A 19480-nucleotide genomic window follows, 5' to 3' on the forward strand; every position below is an offset into this window, starting at 1 on the left:
CCTTCTCACCCAAGGGCATAGCCCCTGACTGTCTAACCAGCCGCCAAAAGAGAGGACAAGGTGCTCGCCAAGCACGTGTACCATCTTGTTAAAATCCACCTGGCCCAATGCAGCCCAGTCTATTTTAAGGTTTTAATTCTAATTAAGATGATAACCATTTACTTTAACAGTTACAATTTGACTAAAGACTGGTGCAAAGTAATCCATTCATACCTCTGTCTGAGAGTCCATTTGGATCTCTCCCTGGGATCTTTTCATTTGACACATACGGCCTTTAACACAACCTCTAAATTCTAATGTAGCTTAAAATGATTTTGCCATTCCTGCTGCAACTGTTTACTATATTCTTCTCCAGTGACCTTTTAGCTGCTTAAATAGCAGCTTTTGTTTCCTTTAATTTTAGATGATATACATTTTTGTTTTCTGGAAAATTACATTCTTCTAATCTACGAAAATATTTTTTGCTTTATTCTCATTTGCCTTCGTACATGACCAATTGGATATCTTGGCTTTGCCTTGCCATGCGCTCCAATTTTGACTTTAGGGATATGCTTGTCTGCTTTGTACTTTAACAAACTCTTAAAGATTTGCTGTTTATCTCAAGTATTGGTAACATCCCCAGTGAATTGAGTTAAGCAGCTGACTCCATTTAAGTAAAATTAACACTGAGCCAGAGGTGGAGACAATGGTTGCAGCGATTAATAGCTTGGTCCAAGAAGCAGATTTTAAGGACCATCATAAAGGAGGAGAGGGTCAGAATGGTTTAGGAATGGAATTCTGGAACTTAGGTCCTAGAAGCCTGAAGACATGGCTGCATATGCTGAAGCAAAGAGAATGAGGAATGCATAAGAGGCCAGCGTTGGAAGAAGACAGTTTTTGGGGGTTGTAGTGCTAAAGGAAGTTACAGAGAGAGGGTTGGGCAAGGCAAAGGGAGAATTGATACATAAGGATGAGTTTTAAATTTGAGGCATTGGTGGACCAGGTGCCAGGGTAGGTCAGCAGGCACAGGGATGAATGGGACTTGGCAGACATTAGGGTATAGGCAACAGCGTTTTGCCTGAGCTGAAGTTTGTGGAAGATAGGAGGCCAACAAGAAGAGATTTTGAATAATTGCGTCTGAAAGTAAGAAATGCATGGTTGAGCATTTCAGCAGCAGATAGTGTTGTGAAAATCAAGTTCTTGGTTTATATCTTTTAGAATATGACTTTTAGTTTTAGGGATATCATTTTTAGGTTAGGAATTAAAATGTTAAATGTAAGTTAAGTAGAAAATCTTGATTGAGAAACTGGCAATAGCCCTGAAGTGAATGCAATTCAAACAACCTGGGAATTAATTACAGCTAAAAGCTACCTTATGTTTATCTTTAAGGTCAGGGCTAAAAGTATGAACAAATGAATGACCCATTTCTGGACCTTTTGGTAGAGCGATGGTGTCTATCGTTATCTCCAAAGAGGTTAAAAACTAGTAATTCTGGGAAAGAGGGCAATTACATCCATTAGAAATATAAATTAATCATTTGGGTTTACATTTCTGTTTGAGAATATTGCAAAGCATGCCACATTGTCATAGAGGTGGGTAATGGGAGTAGTAAGTTATTTTGTTTAATTTGGCTGGGTGTTTGCTGAGAAAGCAGGCAGTTGCAGTTTTGCTTTGGTGTAGACCACATCTCGCTGGATTGAGAGAGCCAATGGGAGATGATTGATGGTCAGGACTGCACTTAAAGCAGAGAAAATACTAACTTCATCGTTCACCACATGGAATGTAAGTGGGGCCCAATCTCAGTTTGGATTTTGTGAGGGGAAAAAGCAGCTGGATGATTTGTTGCAGCTTGCAGCTAGTGGAAGAAACCTACAGTGATCCTCACAGAGCCATGGGGTAGAAAGCAGTCAGCAGAGTTAGCTTGGAAAGCTGTCAGAAGGCAGTTGGGTATCTGCTGGCAACCCGAACAAGGAGTTGAGGCATCCACAGTTGTGAGGCCTGTTTTAAAAAAAAAGGTGGTGTCGCGTAGCCAAAAAAGCCAGTGTCAGGATCCCATAAGAGATTTACCTCGGAGAATAGCTGGAACACTGAGGGGAATTAAAATGAATTCTGGAGGGCTATGGCATAGCTTTTGGGTTGGTCCCTACAAAAGTGAATATACCTTCAAGACTGTAGTATTGTATAAGGGAATTCTTGGAGGGGGTCGTGGAAGTAAAAAGTAGAATTGAGTTCATAACATAAGTAATTAAAAATGATAGTGTTAAGTTAATAGCACTTTGTATATAAGAAGAATTAAACAATAACTTTTTTTGTTTAAGAATGTAAAATCTTGTGGCATAGTTCTGTCAGTTAATTGGATTTCTCTTTAAACACTAATGGTCCCTAACGATGTAACAGTAGGCCGAGGCTAGGGCGGAGGCAGGCGATTTCAGAGGTGGAAGTCTGATCTTGGCAATGGACAGAATATGAGGTTGGAAACTCAGTGCAGGTAGGATGATGAGGTTGCAAACATACGGGTTCAATCTGAGACAGTGGCCAGTGAGATGGAAGAAATTGATACCAAGGGAATGAATTTTTTGGCGAGGAGACAGACAATAGATTTAAATGTTTCTAGGGTTTAACTGGAGGAAATTGTGGCTCATCCAAGACTGATTGCTAGGCAAACATCCTGATAACACACTGAGTGGAAGGGTCGAGCAAGGTCATCATGAGGTTGAACTGGCTGAGGTGGAACCTGATAAAAGTTGTTAGTGCATGTCATTTGTAACTTTGATTACGACTATTTCAGTACTATGTCAGGAGTGGAAAACCTGATTGGACAGGTTCAAAGGTATAGTTTCAGGAAAGATGGACATGAATTTGGGAGGCAACTGTTCAAGGATGTTGGAGATGTAACAGCGCAGAGGGCTAGGGTTGAGTTAATGAAGTGGGGGAGGGGTGGTGATTACAGAGGAACTGAAAAGAAGGGAGACAGCATCTGAAGAGAGGGAACTGTTTATAATATTAGCTGGCATAGGGGCCAGGAAGTGAAGTTCCCAAATGTAGTTTCATTTCATTTTGTTTCATTCACACTGCAGTTAGATCATTTTAATGTAAAATTTTTAGTTTATGGAAGTTGGAATGGCACAAGAAGAGTAGAGTAAGCACTAATGAACTCACCACAGCAGTTTAATAGATCTCCTTATATTTGCACTGCAACATACGAACATAGGAATTAAGAGCAGGAGTAGGCCATTCGGCCCTTTGAGCCTGCTTCACCATTCGATAAGATCATGGCTGATCTTTGTGGCCTCAAAGCCACTATCCTGCCTAGTCCTGATACCTTTTGATTCCCTTGTTAGTCAAGAATCCATCTGCCTCTGCCTTAAAAATAATCAATGACCCTGTTTCTACCACTCTGGCGAAGAGAATTCCACAGACTCGTAACCCTCTGACAGAAAAAAAATTATCTCCATCTTAAACGGGAGACTTTTTATTTTTAAACTGTGTTTACTTGTTCTGGTCTCTCCCACCAGGGGAAACATCCTTTCAGTATCCACTCTGTCAAGTCCCCTCAGGATTTTGTATGTTTCAATAAGATCACCTTTCATTCTTCTAAACTCGAATGGATACAGGCCCAACCTGTCTAACCTTTCCTCCTAAGATAACACCCCACCATCCCAGGAATCAGTTGTGAACTTTTGCTGAACTGCTTCTAATGTAATTATGTCCTTTCTTAAATAAGGAGACCTAAACTATATATAGTACTCCAGATATGGTCTTGTCAATGCCCTGTACAGCTGTAACAAAACATCCCTACTTTTATATTTGAGCTCCCTTGCAATAAACACCAACATTCCACTTGCCTTCCTAATCACTTGTTGTACCTGCATACTAACTTTTTGTGATTCATGTACCAGGGCACCCAGGTTCCTCTGTACCTCAGAGTTCTGCGTCTTTTTATTTAGATTATATTGCTGGTTCCTTATTCTTCCTGCCAAAGTGGACAAGTTCACATTTTCCCACGTTATGCTCCATCTGCCAAATTTTTGCTCACTCACTTCACCTATCCATATCCCTTTGCACACCCCTGATGTCCTCTTCACAACTTTACTTCCCTGCTTACATGTGTGTCATCAACAAATTTACCAATGATACATTCGGTCCCTTCGTTCAATTCATTGATATAAATTATAAATGGTTGAGGCCCCAGCACTGATCCCTGTGGCACTCCACTCATCACATCTTGCCAACCTGAAAATGACCCGTTTATGCCTCAAACAATAAGGATTGATAGCTAACCAATCCTCTATACATGCCAACATGTTATCTCCTACACCATGAGTTCTTATTTTGTGCAGTAACCTTTGATGTGGCACCTTGTTAAATGCCTCCTGGAAAGGCATTCATAGATTCCCCTTTGTCCATGTTGTTAGATACTTCCTCAAAGAACTCTAATTTAGGCAGACTTGATTTCCCTTTCACAAAACCATGTTTACTCTGCCTGATTGCATTGAGATTTTCTAGGTGCCCCACTGCAACCTCATTAATAACAGAATCCAGCATTTTCCCTATGACAGATGTTAAACTAACTGGCCTGTAGTTTCCTGCTTTCTGTCTCCTTTCTTGAATAGAGAAGTTATATTTGCTATTTTCCAATCTGACGTGACCTTTCTAGAATCTTGGAAAATTAAAACCAATGCATCTACTATCTCAGCAGCCACTTCTTTTAAGACCGTGGGATGAAGTTCATCAGAACCTGGGGACTTGTCAGCACGAACACCTTGCTGGTAGATCCAATCATGATGGCTATGGGAGAAAGTGGATATTGCAAGGAACAGATTGAGAAAGTGACAGTGACTGGAGCAGTTTGGGAAGGAGAGCAACAGCAAGATAGCTGCCTGTAGTAATTGTAACTGTTCCACAGGAAGACTGTTGGGGAAGAGGGTGCAGGTCCCATATGTGAGGTAAATGTGGATGGAAGAGAAGTTTTGCATTGTGCGTGGCGCAATGTAAGTCACATAATTTCTCACATTCCATCAGTTGACTGCACTTCAAAAAGCACTTAATTGACTGTAAAGTGCTTTGGAGTGTCCTGAGGTTGTGTAAGGCACTGTATAAATAGGAGTTCTTCATTCCTTTCAGGCTGCCTGTTTATATTTTTGTTTCCCTCAACAGTATCCCTTTCTCTTATGAAAGGACTGACTGCCATATGCCAGGATATAGGTAATACAATTTGGGCACAGTTAGTCACAGGAAAGTCTAAGGTCAAAAGAATCTAGGATAGCTGGTGGCAGGTGAAGCAAGAGCCCCTTTTATTGATGAGGCGCATACTGGAAATAATATGAATTGGCACCTTAAGCTCCTTATGTCCTGACTGTCAGACTAATAACACTGACATGTCATATATTTCAGTCTACAAATCAATTCACTAAGAAATTAAATGAGCAAAAGTAAGAGTCAAACAACAACAGATAGATAAATTACAGTGTTACAGAAGTCCAAAACTAGGTCATGTTATAAGATAGTCAATAATAAATCCATTAAGGAATTCAGGAGAATCTTCTTCAGTGGTTAGAATATGGAACTTACTACCACATGGTGTGGTTCAGGCAAGTAGCATAGCTGCATTTAAATTGAAGTGAGATAAACATGAGAGAGAGAGGAGTAGAAGGGCATGGATCAGAGGAAACAGGGTGGGAGCACGCGTGTGTGAAGCATAAACACTGGCATAGATCAGTTTGTCCTCGCTCCTCCCTTTTTCCCTCCCATATCAGTGGGCTGGCCAGCACCATTAATGTTGATTATTTGAAATTACAACAATGCATGATCTTCCTGTAATAGAGGTACTGTCCTTCCAGGGAGTAAAGGAGTTATTTTCAACTATACTGCCAAGCTATGAATTTTCCACAAGATAATATCGGAATGACAGTCTTTTATGATTTGTAACAGGACTTGCTTCTGATTCAACAAAATGATTCAAGTAAATGGGAGTACGATAACCCAGTGTGGTTCAGAGTTAATGTTTCAGGTCGATGATCTTTCATCAAAATCTGTTTGAATATAAAGTCATCAACCTGAGACATTGACTCTGTTTCCAGCTCTATATTACAACAGTGACTAAAGTTCAAAAAGCAGTCCATTGGCTGTAAAGTGCTTTGGAATGTCCTGAGGTTGTGAAAGGCACTAGATAAATTCAAGTCTGCCTGTCTTTCCACAGATGCTGCCTGACCTGCTGAGTGTTTTTCAACATTTTCTGTTTTTATTTTCGATTTCTAGCATCTGCAGTATTTTTGGTTTGGTTGCCAAAATAATTTAGTTTTGTGGACCGTGTAGTGCCCTAATTAGATCAGTTAATAGTATGTGAGAATTTCCTAGACCTCAGTTCCACACTACCCGAAGTATTTTGATAAAGCAAATTCTAAAAATGGAACTATTTCACTGTGCCCATTTGACGGCTCTCTTCCTGTGCTTTAGGACTTAACCTTTTCCTTTTTTTTCATAGGTCGTGTGATATGTGACTTCGTTTGTTCAGGCCAACAGGAAGTAGAGCTTGCTGTGCAGAATGCTAAGACAGCATATAGCACCTGGAGTCAACTGTCTGGGCTGGAAAGAAGCCGCATCTTACTTGAGGCTGCAAGACTCATTAGAGTAAGAGGGATATATCTAGATTTATAACTGCCTGCTGAAATAACAACTTAACATTTACACATATCCGTTAACATAGTAAAATGTCACAGGATATTTTATCAGATGAGGTTTGACACCAAGCCACATAGTGAGATATTAGGACAGGTGACTAAAAGCTTGATCAAAGAGCTAGGTTTTAAGGAGTGTCTTCAAGGTGAGAGAGCAGTATATGTGCAGAAAGGTTTAAAGTGGGAATGCCAGAGTTTATGAGCTAGATAGATAATGTTATGGCCTCCAATGGAGGGGTGAATGAACTTGGGCATGCACTAGAGTTCAAACTTGAAGGAAACGCAAAGTTGTCAGAAGGTTGTAGAGCTGGAGGAGTTTGGATGGAGAGGGGTGAGCCCTTGGAAGGATTTGAATATCAGGGTAAAATTAGTATTTTAAATTTGATACATTGCCGGGTCAGGAGCCAATGTAGGTCAGCAAACACTGGGGCAATGGGTGAACAGGAGTTAGGGTGCTTTAGAATACGGATAACAGCATTTTGGATGAGCTAAAGTTTACAAAGGGAGGAAGATGGGAGGTCAGGCAGGAGAGCATTGGAATAGCCAAGTCTGAAGGTAACAAAAGAATGGATAAGGGAAGATAACTTAACTGATAAGACTGCGAATAGATAACATAAGTGTTGGAAAGATATTTTTCAAATCGTAATTCTAATTAGTACTTCTTATGTAAAACTATATGTAAAAGGGTTTGCGCTTTTGCTTGGAATTTCTAGTTGGAAATCAAGCACATTAGAAAGAATGAGTGCTGTTTACATTACATGAAAGTTATCACATAAATTAGATGCAGGAGCCCAGCTGAATGTCAAGCATGAGCATGGATATATGTTTTCAAAAAGCAAAGTACAGGTTAAGCTGCTGCGCAATGTTAGCAGTAGGAAGATTGGAATTGGCATGAGAAATGGATGTTTAGCTGTTGGCATGTTTAGGTGTTTTTTTTTGGCTGTTAGTTAACTTTCACTTTGGTTCCCTTAACTTATTGCCACTTCATGAAGGTGCTGACGCTTGGCTAAAGTTCCATTAATAACCTGCAGCTTGATACCATCGTCATCGGCTGTCCTTCGATTCAAGGATGATGTCCACTCAGGGTCGCGAGTTTCAGCCACGGCTCTTCATGCGACTGAACAGGCCGATTTTCGACCCACAGATCCTTGGTCACATGGGTCAGGATGTCCCATGCAGCAGTGGGATCCGGAGTTCAGGATTGCTTCCTTTTCTTTCCTTCTCTGTCACTGCTCTGCCTCATCATCAAAGCATTGTGACTCAAAACACGATGCAGCTTGATGGACAGGTTGTCGCCATTCTGAACAACTGGTAGCAAGCTCCTCCCAGTCATTAATGTCAATGGGGCCGTACATCCCGGAGAGCTTCAGAGTGTTTTTGAAGCATTTTCTTTGCCCTCTCCTGGCATGTTGGCCATTTGAGAGTTGAGAGAACAGGACCTGGCTGGGGAGATGCTTTTTGACTATCTGGGCACAGTGTCCAGTCCATTGAAGTTGCTTTTGCTGGATTGTTGACTGAACGCTTGTGGAGCTGCCTTCAAGCTGTGTTTGTTCAATGGTGCTCCCATTGAATCCGGAGGATGTAGCAGAGGCATTGCTGATGGAATTTCTCTAGCGTTCTCATGTGTCACTGATACACAGTCCAGGTCTCACTGCAGTACAGGAGTGTGGTGATGACAGCTGCTCTGTACTCTAAGACTTCTGTTGACTTGGGGAGGTCTTTGTTGTCAAACACTTGTTATCGTAGTTTGCAGAAGGCTGAGCTGGTGTTGGATCTCCTTGTCAGTGTGGCCTTTTGAGAGAGGTGACTGCCAAGGTATGGGATGTGCTCAACATGCTCCAGGGTCTCCCCTTCAACATATTTGGGAAGTGGAATATCTGGCTGACCAGGTCTGGGTCGATATGAGTTTTATTTTGGCAATGTTCAAGAACAGGCTGGTTTCTTATCTGCAGAATTGAGGACATTGAGAATGACTTTCAAATGTGGTGCAGAGTGGGCAAAGATCCTGCAGCCGCCCACAATCTATAGATCATGTATGTCTATTGTGGTCAATTTAGTTCTGGCACGGAGACATCTGGGGTTAAAGGGTTTTCCCTCTAGGTGGTATTTAATACTCACACCAGCGGGCAGTTTATCTTCGAGGTGAATAACCACATTCAGGTAGATTGTAATAGTTTGGGGGTAATCACACAGCCTTGCCTGACCCTGGTCTGGATTTGAAAGGCGTCTGTTTTGGATCTCCCACTCATGATAGTTGCAGTCGTATCATCATGAGGCAGTTGCAGGATTGTGATGAAGTTTCTTGGACATACAAATCTTCGGAGCACAATCCACAGGGCCTTATGATTTGCTGAGTCATATGCCTCGGTCAGGTTGATGAATGCAATGAAGAGTTTCTCAGCATTTATCATCCTTCTCGACAGTTACAATCATCACATTGTTGAAATTGGGGATGGGGGAGTTTTTCCTTCCGGATGTGTAGGATGAGTGCATAGAGCCTTGAGGTGAGGAACAGGCCTCCAGCTTTGAAGACCTTACCTGAAATACCATGGGGGCCACAGGCTTTGTTGCTTTTTATATGTTTGATTGCTTGTTGCATCTCTCACATTGATGGTGGTTCACCCATGGATTTTACCATAGCGCACTGGGGGAGAGCCTGGAGAGAATCAGTTGCCACTGTGGATTCACGGTTGAGGAGTTATTGAAAATGTTCTTTCCAGCATTGGCGGCTGGCACTGTCATTTTTAAGACTGCTTGGCTACAAATACATTTAAGGAGAAGCCTGTTAAATACAGGAGCGGACAAAAGGACTAGAAGGAAATGCTGATGAGGTGAAGATGAAGTAGGGTCTGAGGAGGCTTGTGTGGGGTGTAAACCCCCACTATTAACATCCTGGAGGTTACCATTGACCAGAAACTGAACTGGATTAGCCATATAAATACTGTGGCTATAACAGCAGGTCAGAGACTAGGAATCCTGCAGTGAGTAACTCACCACCTGACTCCCCAAAGCCTGTCCACCATCTACAAGGCACAAGTCAAGAGTGTGATGGAATACTCTCCACTTGCCTGGATGAGTACAGCTCCAACAACACTCAAGGAGCTTGGCACCATCGAGGACAAAGCAGCCCGCTTGATTGGCACCCCATCCACAAAAATTCACTCCCTCCAACACTGACGTATAGTGGCAGCAGTGTGTACCATCTACAAGATGCACTGCAGAAACTCACCAAGACTCCTTAGGCAACACCTTCCAAACCCACAACTGCTACCATCTAGAAGGACAAGGGCAGCAGATTGAGGGGAACACCGTAACCTGAAAGTTCCCCTCCAAGCCACTCACCATCCTGACTTGGAAATATATCGACATTCCTTCACTGTTGCAGGGTCAAAATCCTGGAATCCCCTCCCTAACAGCAGTGAGGGTGCACCTACACCACATGGACTGCAGAGGTTCAGAAGGCAGCTCACCGCCACCTTTTCAAAGGGAAATTAGGGATGGGCAATAAGTGCTGGCCCAGCCAGTAACATCCACATCCCCTGAATGAATAAAAAAAGTTAACATGTTTCAGTTGGGCCGAATGGCCTACTTTTGTGCTGTATAATTCTATATAATACTGAGCTGCTGCATATTGTAGATTAATGTAATTCTATCATTCTAGCTGTGCATATGCAATTTCCAGCAGCCAGGAGTGGTAACACTGGTGGGTTTTACTTTTCTTAATGTAGAGCAGTTATAGTCTGCCTATTTGTGCCCACACTAGGATTACCCAGCTCAGTGTAAATCCTCAGGCCTCCATATCACATTGGGCAGTGTACCTGTGCACAGAGCCACTAGGTGGCGCTTTCATTTATTTCCCTTTCAGCAACAACAGCTTTCATTTACATAGCACCTTTAATGTAGTAAAACACCTGAAGGTTCTTCACAGTAGCTTTATCGAACAAATTTTGACACCAAGACACATCAGGGCAGCTAACCAAAAGATTGGTCCAAGAGGTAGATTTTAAGGAGCGTCATAAAGGGGTAGAGAAGTGTGGGGAGGAAATTCCAGAGCTTCAAGCCTTACTGAGTGAAAGGTGCTATATAAATGCAAATTGTTGACGAATGGGCAATTAATGCCAGCCTTCATTGCTTAGAATCAACTGAAGTGCCCCCTGGTGGCACAGTTGAAGGCACAGCTGCCAATGGTTGCTGGGCGGGGGGGAGGAATCAAAATCAGGGTGTACAAGAGGCTGGAATCAGAGGAGCACAGATATCCCAGCTGGGTTGGAGGGGGGTGGTGGTTGGGGTGGGGGGTGCTGGAGGAGATTACATAGATATGGGGGAGTCTGGTGGTGCAGTCATTTGAAAATGAGGATGAGAATTTTAAAATTGAGGTGTTGCTTAGGCAGGAGCCAATGTAGGTTAGCGACCACAGGGATAATGTTCCAGTTTCTTCGTGAAGCTGGGGCTGATCTACATGAACCACGGGTAGCATAGAACATTTTTGGAGTTCAGCTAAGAACATAGGCTGGAGTTGCATATAGGCCAGACTATGTTAGGATGGCAGGTTTCCTTCCCGAAGGTAATTGTGACCTTGTTTTTGTTTTTACACAAATGGTTATTTTTACTGATACCATCATTTTAATTTCCCGATTAATTTTACACTGAGGTTAAATTCTCAAACAGCCGTGGTTGGATTTGAACTCTCGCGCTCTGGATTAATGGTCCAGGCCTCTGGATTACTAGCCCAGTAACATAACCACTACACTACAGAATTCATGTCTCACTGCAGCCCTGGCTAAAATCAGCGGACTCAGAGCAGAAAGAGAGATGGCCCCATGACCATATTCTAATGTATGGCTCAGTGTCACGCTACACAGTGTCTTTTCCCACTGAGCCATTCATACAAATCCTGCTTGTTAGAGTTGCTACAGTGCATTTGATGCTGCTGAGTTATGATTAAACTTTGATTCCAGATTGCTTTACTTGCAATTCAGTATCTGTCCACTTTATTTATGAAAAATCGGCACTTTACATGCAAAAATAGTTAAACCAAGTCCCTTCTCCCTGCCTGTGAGGGAAGGGTAGGGACAGGATTAAGGGGATGGAAAGTAAATAAAACCAACCTAATCCTCAGAATAAAACTCTATAGAATCAGAATATTATCACTAAATTATATGTTGTAAATAGCTGAGAAGGAACAGGGGAGCGGAGAGCTGAATTTTTGCCAGATTTATTGCTCTATTCTACTGACTAATCTGCTCACCCCAGGCTTTGTCTCCTTTCCGGGCTCCAAGAATTGTGGTCATCTAGCCCTCAGTGAGATGCCAGGTGTTGTAAGATATTTTGCCATCAAGGGCACTGCAGCTGAACTCCATTCTGGTATTGACCAACATCCACACACCGAGATTTCCCAGCTGAAGTCTGGCTTGAACTCTCCCTGTCCCGGCAATGACTGAGTTGATTAAGCCCGTTGGTTTCCCCCACAGCCTGCGATCAGCTGGTGCATGTGGTAATCAAACCTTGAAGCCTGCAGCTTACGCATTTAGATCCTGAGCAATCAGAGGAAACTGAACTGGCTTCATATTGGATGGTTGGGGAGCAGAGGACCTAGCACAGGGCTGTGGAGTTACAGCTGTGTGATTTTCTGACTAGTTGCACTGTCCGACAGGCACCAGCTGCTGGTTGCGAAATATAAACTTTGGACCAGCTGCTGTGTTTTGGTCTAGCTCTGGGGCCAGGCTCTGGCGACCTTGCTGTCGCTGCCTAGGAGCCAGCCATTTTATCAGTCCTCTTTAGCCGGGAGAGCGCTATGTGAATACTTGAGGGAGGGAAGGGTATTAATTTTTTAGGCAGGGGAATAAAGTTGAAAACGAATACAAATTACTTCATCTAACAGCTTGTGAGCTTGTTTTTTCTGGCCGTACTCATGTGTTAGACATGGGCTTGGGTTTGGACTGATATGGAAATAACCCTTTTGGTACACATCATTCACTTCCAAGCAAGGCAACCATGGTTACAGAAATGTTTTGCGAATAATTAACTCTTCTTAAATCTAGTTCTCTTCTATCAGATTTATGCTGTTTTGTGGAATCACTGATATATTCCTGTAGTTGTACTCCTGTGCTATTTGAATTTCTTAACCCCACAGCCGCATAAGTATCGCGACTGCACTCTTGGGTGTAGTTGATTTGTAAAATTACTACGTTTCCACTATTTAATTGTTGAACTGCGCCATATCAGATGCTATTTGCTATCATTTGTTTAAAATCAAAATTCCATCCACCCTACACTCCTTGCCCAGAGGGCAGAACAGTTTAGCAAAGGTTATCGTGTAGACAAATGTCTGTCAGAACTGGACAAGATCGGCTCAACATGGTTACTTCCTGTAACTAAAACAAAACCAAGCTGGAAGTAAACAGCAGAACTATCATTGGCAGAGAGAAGGAACAGGTTGATGTCTCTGGCCCCTCCCCGAAACGTTGACTGACTGTCTTCCCTGTGGGTGTTGTTTGACCTGCTGTGTGTTTCCAGCTTTTCCCCTTTATACCACGGGTATCTTACATTTTCAGTATTTTTGCTTTTTATGGGGATACTCCCTGTGGTTGACATCTTCTGATATTGCAGACAATATTAGGGACTTAACAGCATGGAGGAACGTTTGTACGAGCTCCTTTACTGTGACTCGATGACGTAACATAATTACTTTAAATAATCGTGTACCATTTTAATAATAAACCGGGCATTTTCTTCCTGCTGTCCTGGTCAATACTTATCCGTCAAACAACATTGCTAATTATCCAGTCATTATTTTGTCACTGTTTATGGACTCTTCCTGCGTTCAATTTGTCTGTTGCATTTTCCTACATCACAACTGTTACTGAACTTCAAAGAAAGTACTTCCTTGGCTGGGAAGTGCTTTGGGCATCCTGAGGCCATGAAAGGTGCTATGAAATGCATGTCTCTCTCTCTTTTATGATGTTATCTTGTTGGGGAATATTTTTGAAGGCTTGAATGAAACTCTGTCATGGGCATTTATCGGGTATGAAAGCATTGTGGTTATGTTACTGGTCTGTATGAATAATCCAGAGACATGAGTTCAGATCTCCCCACGAGAGCTAGGGGAGTTGAATTTAGGTAAGCTAAAATCTGGAGTGAAAAGCTCGTGTCAGTGATGGTGACTATAAAACCACTGATTGTTGTGAAAACCCATCTGGTTCACTAAAGTCCTTCAGGGAGGGAAATCTGCCGTCCTTACCTGGTCTGGTCTACATGTGACACCAGACGCACGGCAATGTAATTCAATCTTATTAAAAGCTGCCCTCTGCAATGGCCTAAGGAGCTACTCGGTTGCACCAAATAGTTACAAGAGCAACTTTTCAGGGGTAGTTAAAGACGGGCAATAAACGCTGGCCTTGCCAGCACTGTCCACAGCCCGTGAATGAATTGAAAACGAGTAAGTCATTGGGGCACGTTTGGAGTTTGCGCAGGTTAGGGATGTGAGTCATGCTCACCACGTGGAGGTGTGCCGCAAAGAGCTCGCCTAATCTGTGCTTGGTCTCCCCAAGGTAGAAGGGGCTGCATCGTGAGCACTGAGTACAGTATGCTAACTTGAAAAAAGTATAAGTATATCACTGTTTCATCTAGAAGGAGAGTTTGTGGCCTTGGACAGTGAGAACTGAGGAGATAAAAGGACAGGCGTTACATTCTCTGCACTTGCGTAGAGAAGTGCATAGGAAGGGGAGGGGTGTTGGGGATGACTGAGGAGTGGACCAGGGTATCACGGAGGGAGCGGTCCCTTAGGAATGTTGATAGGGGAGGGGAGGGGAAGAAATGTTTGATGGTGGCTTCACAATGGTGGTGGAGGAAATGATAGAGGAATTGTGTAGCGAGGCTGGTGTTGTGGATGGTGAGGATAAGGGATATTGTGGTTTTGGAAGGGAGGGGAAGGTTGAGAACAGGAGTGCAGGAAATGGAACAGACATGGCTAAGGGCCCTTTCAACCATGTTGAGGGGAATCCTCGGTTGAGGGAAAAGGAAGACTGGGTACTATCTAAGGTACTGGGCATTGTTGGTCAAGGCCGGATGGCAGCTTAATATAAGTTGAAGGGAAGGGAGAGAAATATCAGTACATGTAGTGAAAGAAAAGTTGTCTTGTCCTGTCATTAGTTGAACAAATAATTAAACTGTTTGTCTTTTACAAAACAGGAACAGAGAGAAGACATTGCAGTTGTAGAATCCATTAATACTGGAAAGCCTATCACTGAGTCAAGAGTTGATGTGGATACAGCATGGCAGGCTGTGGAATACTACGCTGGCATTGCTGGAACTCTGGCTGGTAAGAACAAGCTTGCAAAACGGAACAGAAATAATCCTGAACAGTGTGCTGATTAGTAAAAATTAAGGAAACTTCACATAAAGCCTTGTAGGAGCTTAGCTGAATTCCTGATTTTCGTCGCTCCAACATTAACAGCCAACCTTTCAACTGCCAAGGCCCTAACCTCTGGAATTATCTCCCTAACCCTGTCTGAGTCTCCCACCTCATTAAAGACATTCATTAAAACATACCTCTGTATGGCTTGGTATTAAATTCTGTTTCTTCATGAACCTGTGAACCATTGGGAGGCTTTACTAAAGGTGCTATATAAATACAAGTTGTTGTCAATCTCTTTGATTCTGCTCATTAATGACTTTTCTTGAGGAATTTTCCCCTGGTGTCGATACAGCATCTGACCACAACGTGGCACCAAACTAATAATTCCTCTGACACACCTGAAAATTCGTTCAGAAATTCCCCTTTAGACGTGGCTGAAACTGGCAGGTGTTTCTGCAAACTTCATTCTAATAAACTGAGTGCCGTTTCCGTTTTAATTCTTGTTGCTGACCCGAAATGTTTAAGCTCCAGTTCTCTCCCTGGGAGAATTAATGTTTTCTTTGTAAATTATTGAGAAATAATATACCAAAGCCAGGATACAGTTCCACAGACGCAACAGCTGCTCCCTGGCACTTTGCCTGAAACTTAAACTTTGCAAGTGACTGACGACTTTGAGTTTGAACCAACCAGTTTGGAAGTGTGAGCTTTCAAGGCCAAACTAATTTTCGACTAGCTTTACTGGTTAGCAACCTGAGAGTAAAACTTAAAATGATTCTCGTTTTTTTCACTTCATCCAAGAGACATACTATACCGATATTTCCCCACTGCCATCTCATGTGGTGCATATCTCAAGTGGGACATTTATGCTGATCTTGTGTTTTAGAGAATCAACATTCAACACTGGAGATTTTTTCAGCCAATTTTTGCTATTATGATTTTCCCACCAGCAACCTGCCAGTTAAGGTGATATATGAATGGACAATGGGCTGTTTTTGTTGAGCTAAGGTGTTAAGACATGTGGAACATAGGAAGATGACTGGGCTATTTAGCTCCTTGAGCCTGTTCTGTCAACTGATGAGATCGTGGCAGACCTGCTACCTAAGTCCATATTACCTCCCTTTACCCCATATCCCTTAATACTTTTGGCTAACAAAGATCCATCAATCTCTGTTCTAAGGCGAGTGAAGAGGACATTCCATAGAGCGCATATCTCCATCACCTTATGATAACTGAACGTTATTGCAATTACACAGTTCTTCCTTGAGGCTTTCCCTTGGCTGGTTGATGCCCTGTAACTACAAAGCTGGAAAAAGAAATCTTTTTATTAAGAGCTTCCATCTCACTGAGTTGGCTTCTGACCAATCCGCATCCAACAACCTGCTCTGAAAACTCAGCTCACATTTTGACAGCTGTGACAAATGCCACCATAGCAGCCAAGACAATCACAACATTCTAAAACAATCAACAACATTCTAAATCAAACAACTCACAACATTCTAAAAGGAAAAGTCAATTTGCCCTGTCTCCCAATATCAATGGATACTTTTTTAAAAAAAAATTCCAGGATCCGGATCCACATCTTTGCTAAAAATTAATCAGTTCTTCTTTGAGCCATATCCTATCTGTGTAGCAACTTTTATTGAAATCCATCCATTAATTTTTGAGGTATATTGTTTACAAGCGACAGGGGTGAAAACATTACCTCCACCCACCTTCCGTAATAAAGAATTGACCTAACATCAATTGCCATTTGCAGAAGAGAGTTCAAAACTTCTACCACCCTTTCTGTGTGAAAATGTTTCCTAATTTCACTCAAAGGTCTGGATTTAATTTTTTGACTATGCCTCAACATCCTAGACTTCCCAACCAGCGGAAATCCTTTCTATCTATCTACCCTTTCTGTTCCCGACGGTAGATGGAGTTCAGATGTAGATCAGCCATGATCTAACTGAATGGCAACGGATCAAGCTCGAGAGGATGAATAGCCTACTCCTGTTTCTATGTTGCTGTGTCCTGGCTCCATCCACAGACGTGCAAGCACTTGTGAATTTATCACGAGAGACCTAATTTCTCATTTAAAAATTAAGTCGTTCTTGCGAAAGGCGCTCTGAAGTCTCAGGATTTTGCTGCGGCGGCCAGAGGCCTAAGCACCAATTGGTGATTGTCTCTCTCAGCGAGTGATGCCCAAGGCATTGTTGGCCCAGGGAACACATTGAAGCTGTTTACTATTTGCTAAATCCTTGTTCTGTTTGGCTGATTACAGTGCAATCTCTGCACCTTTACACAGAGTTAGAATTGAAAGGAAAACAAGCTGGGAGCTGCTTACTCTGCGTTTCCAGTGTTTTCCTTTTCTATCGATGTTCCAGAAGCCCAGTCGGAACCAGGTTGTTGTCTCTCTATCTACTGATCGCAGACTTGGGCACAGAGAGAAGCTCTGCAAGGCTCTGAAGCTGTCACTGGCTCTATGCACTGAGCCCCGCCTGCTTCTACAAAGCGGCACTCATCACTTTTAATGGGAAGTATCCTGCTACTGTTAAAGACACGGAAAATACTGATTGTATAAACAATTAAAGCATTACTGAATAGTTTCGAAATCTTCCAATACTCAACTTCTGCGTAAAATATGAGTCACATGACAGCACATTACATTCACATTAAGTAAAAGGGCATATAATGATCGATTCATGATGAAGTTCATTTAATTTCACTTCTGCAATTAAGAATCATTAAATACCGACTGCTTTTGCTGCCAGAAGTAAACGTCTAAATGCAAGAAAAATAATTATTTTAGTGTCCAGATGATTAGCTGATGAAGCATGCTTAAGCCGTTGCTGTTTTTCTCTGCTTATATGGACTTTTGTTATTAGGATTTTTAAAAAGTTTATTCGTTCATGGGATTTGGGTGTCTTTGGCAGGGGCAGCATTTGTTGCCCATCCCTAATTGCCCTTGAGCTGAGTGGCTTGCTAGGCAGTTAAAAATCAACTACATCGCTGTGCGTCTGAGTCACATGTAGGCCAGATTTCCTTCCCTAAAGGACATTAGTGAACCAGATGGGTTTTTACGACTATCAACAACGGTTTCATGATCACTATTGCTGACACTAGCTTTTAGTTCCATATTTCATTAATTGAACTTAAATTCCACCAAGCTGCTGTGGTGGAATTTGAATCCACATCCCCAGAGCATTTGCCTAGGCCTCTGGATTACTAGTCCAGTGACAATACCACTACGCCACTGTCTCCCCCTGGATGGTTTATATTGATGAGAAGGAAGTAATATTGATGGTATTTTCATATTAAGTGACTCATAGTCTGGAGACCCGATAACACTGGAGACCGACTGAATCTTTTATATTTGGTGCGTTTGTAGTTTTTGTGATGGGAGAGTGACACCTCTATCTTGGCTGCCTGTGTTTACATTGTGTAATCTACTGCTGTATCCCATCAATAGAATCTTGGCCCATGTACGAATGAGCTGACAGGATGGGGGAGAGAATTTTTGCAATGTTAATCAGTCTTACTTTGGAATGGAAGTAGGAAGAAAACTAAGTGGGGAGAGGGCTGGATGGAGATCAAGGATCTTAGAGAGCACCACACTCTGGGTCTGCTTCTATTACCACAGATAAATTACAGGACTAAGTGTAGCGTCATATGGCTGTTGGAGATTAAATAAGCCTTTAATGTGGATTATAAACCAACTATCAATCTATATTGGCTTATGTCTGAAAAAAGCAACTCATTATTTTTATACTGAACTTCCTTGATTTTTCAGAGTTTGTCTCCTGATTTGAGATAGTGAGGTTGGCATTACTGAATTCCCCCTCATGTTGAGTTCAAGAACTCCATTATGTTGCCATAACGAGGGGCCAAGCAATCAGAAGTTATTTCTGAAGGTTTTTTTGCATAAAGGAAGAGATCTTGAGCATTACAGAGCAAAGAGCAGGCAAGGAAGAGTCATATGGACTCGAAACGTTAACTCTGTCTCTCTCTCTCTCTTCACAGATGCTGCCTGACTTGCTGAGTTTTTCCAGCATTTTCTGCTTTTGTTTCAGATTTCCAGCATCCGCAGTATTTTGGGGAAAGGGGAAATCTGGGGCTTCGTGGTCCCAGCGCCACATTTCAAGAGACATGTTGCCTTGACCTCCCTTTAGGGTAGAGGTTATATGTGACCCAAGGGAAAAAAATGGAGCAATTATTTTTTGACACATCTCGCATGACCCGTCCATTTTTCCTTGTCACACAAATATTGTGTCCAATCTAGAAAAAAGTGAAAACTAAGAGCACGTTTATTATATCATTAGAGGGGAACATACTGAAATTCTGTTTCATGCCATACTATTCCAACAAATGGACTTAATATAATAATGTAATCATGAGTTTTATATTATTAGGTTGGTTCTGTTTGCAAGATTAATAACCCTACAGAGTAGGACTTGAACATTTTTTTTCTCTTCATAACCTCAATGAA

General features: G+C 42.2%; 1 protein-coding gene across 1 annotated transcript in view; it reads left to right on the top strand.

Moving 5' to 3' along the window:
- The window catches only part of aldh9a1a.1 (aldehyde dehydrogenase 9 family, member A1a, tandem duplicate 1), a 36093-nt gene that overhangs the window by 3303 nt on the left and 13310 nt on the right, over positions 1 to 19480 (top strand). The window contains exons 3-4 of the mRNA XM_078561600.1: positions 6464 to 6609; positions 14847 to 14976. Of these exons, the coding sequence (XP_078417726.1) occupies positions 6464 to 6609; positions 14847 to 14976 (276 nt within the window). The remainder of the gene's footprint in view (positions 1 to 6463; positions 6610 to 14846; positions 14977 to 19480) is intronic.

This window comes from Cetorhinus maximus, chromosome 17 (assembly GCF_964194155.1).
Source record: "Cetorhinus maximus chromosome 17, sCetMax3.hap1.1, whole genome shotgun sequence".
Classification (NCBI taxonomy): Eukaryota; Metazoa; Chordata; class Chondrichthyes; order Lamniformes; family Cetorhinidae; genus Cetorhinus; species Cetorhinus maximus.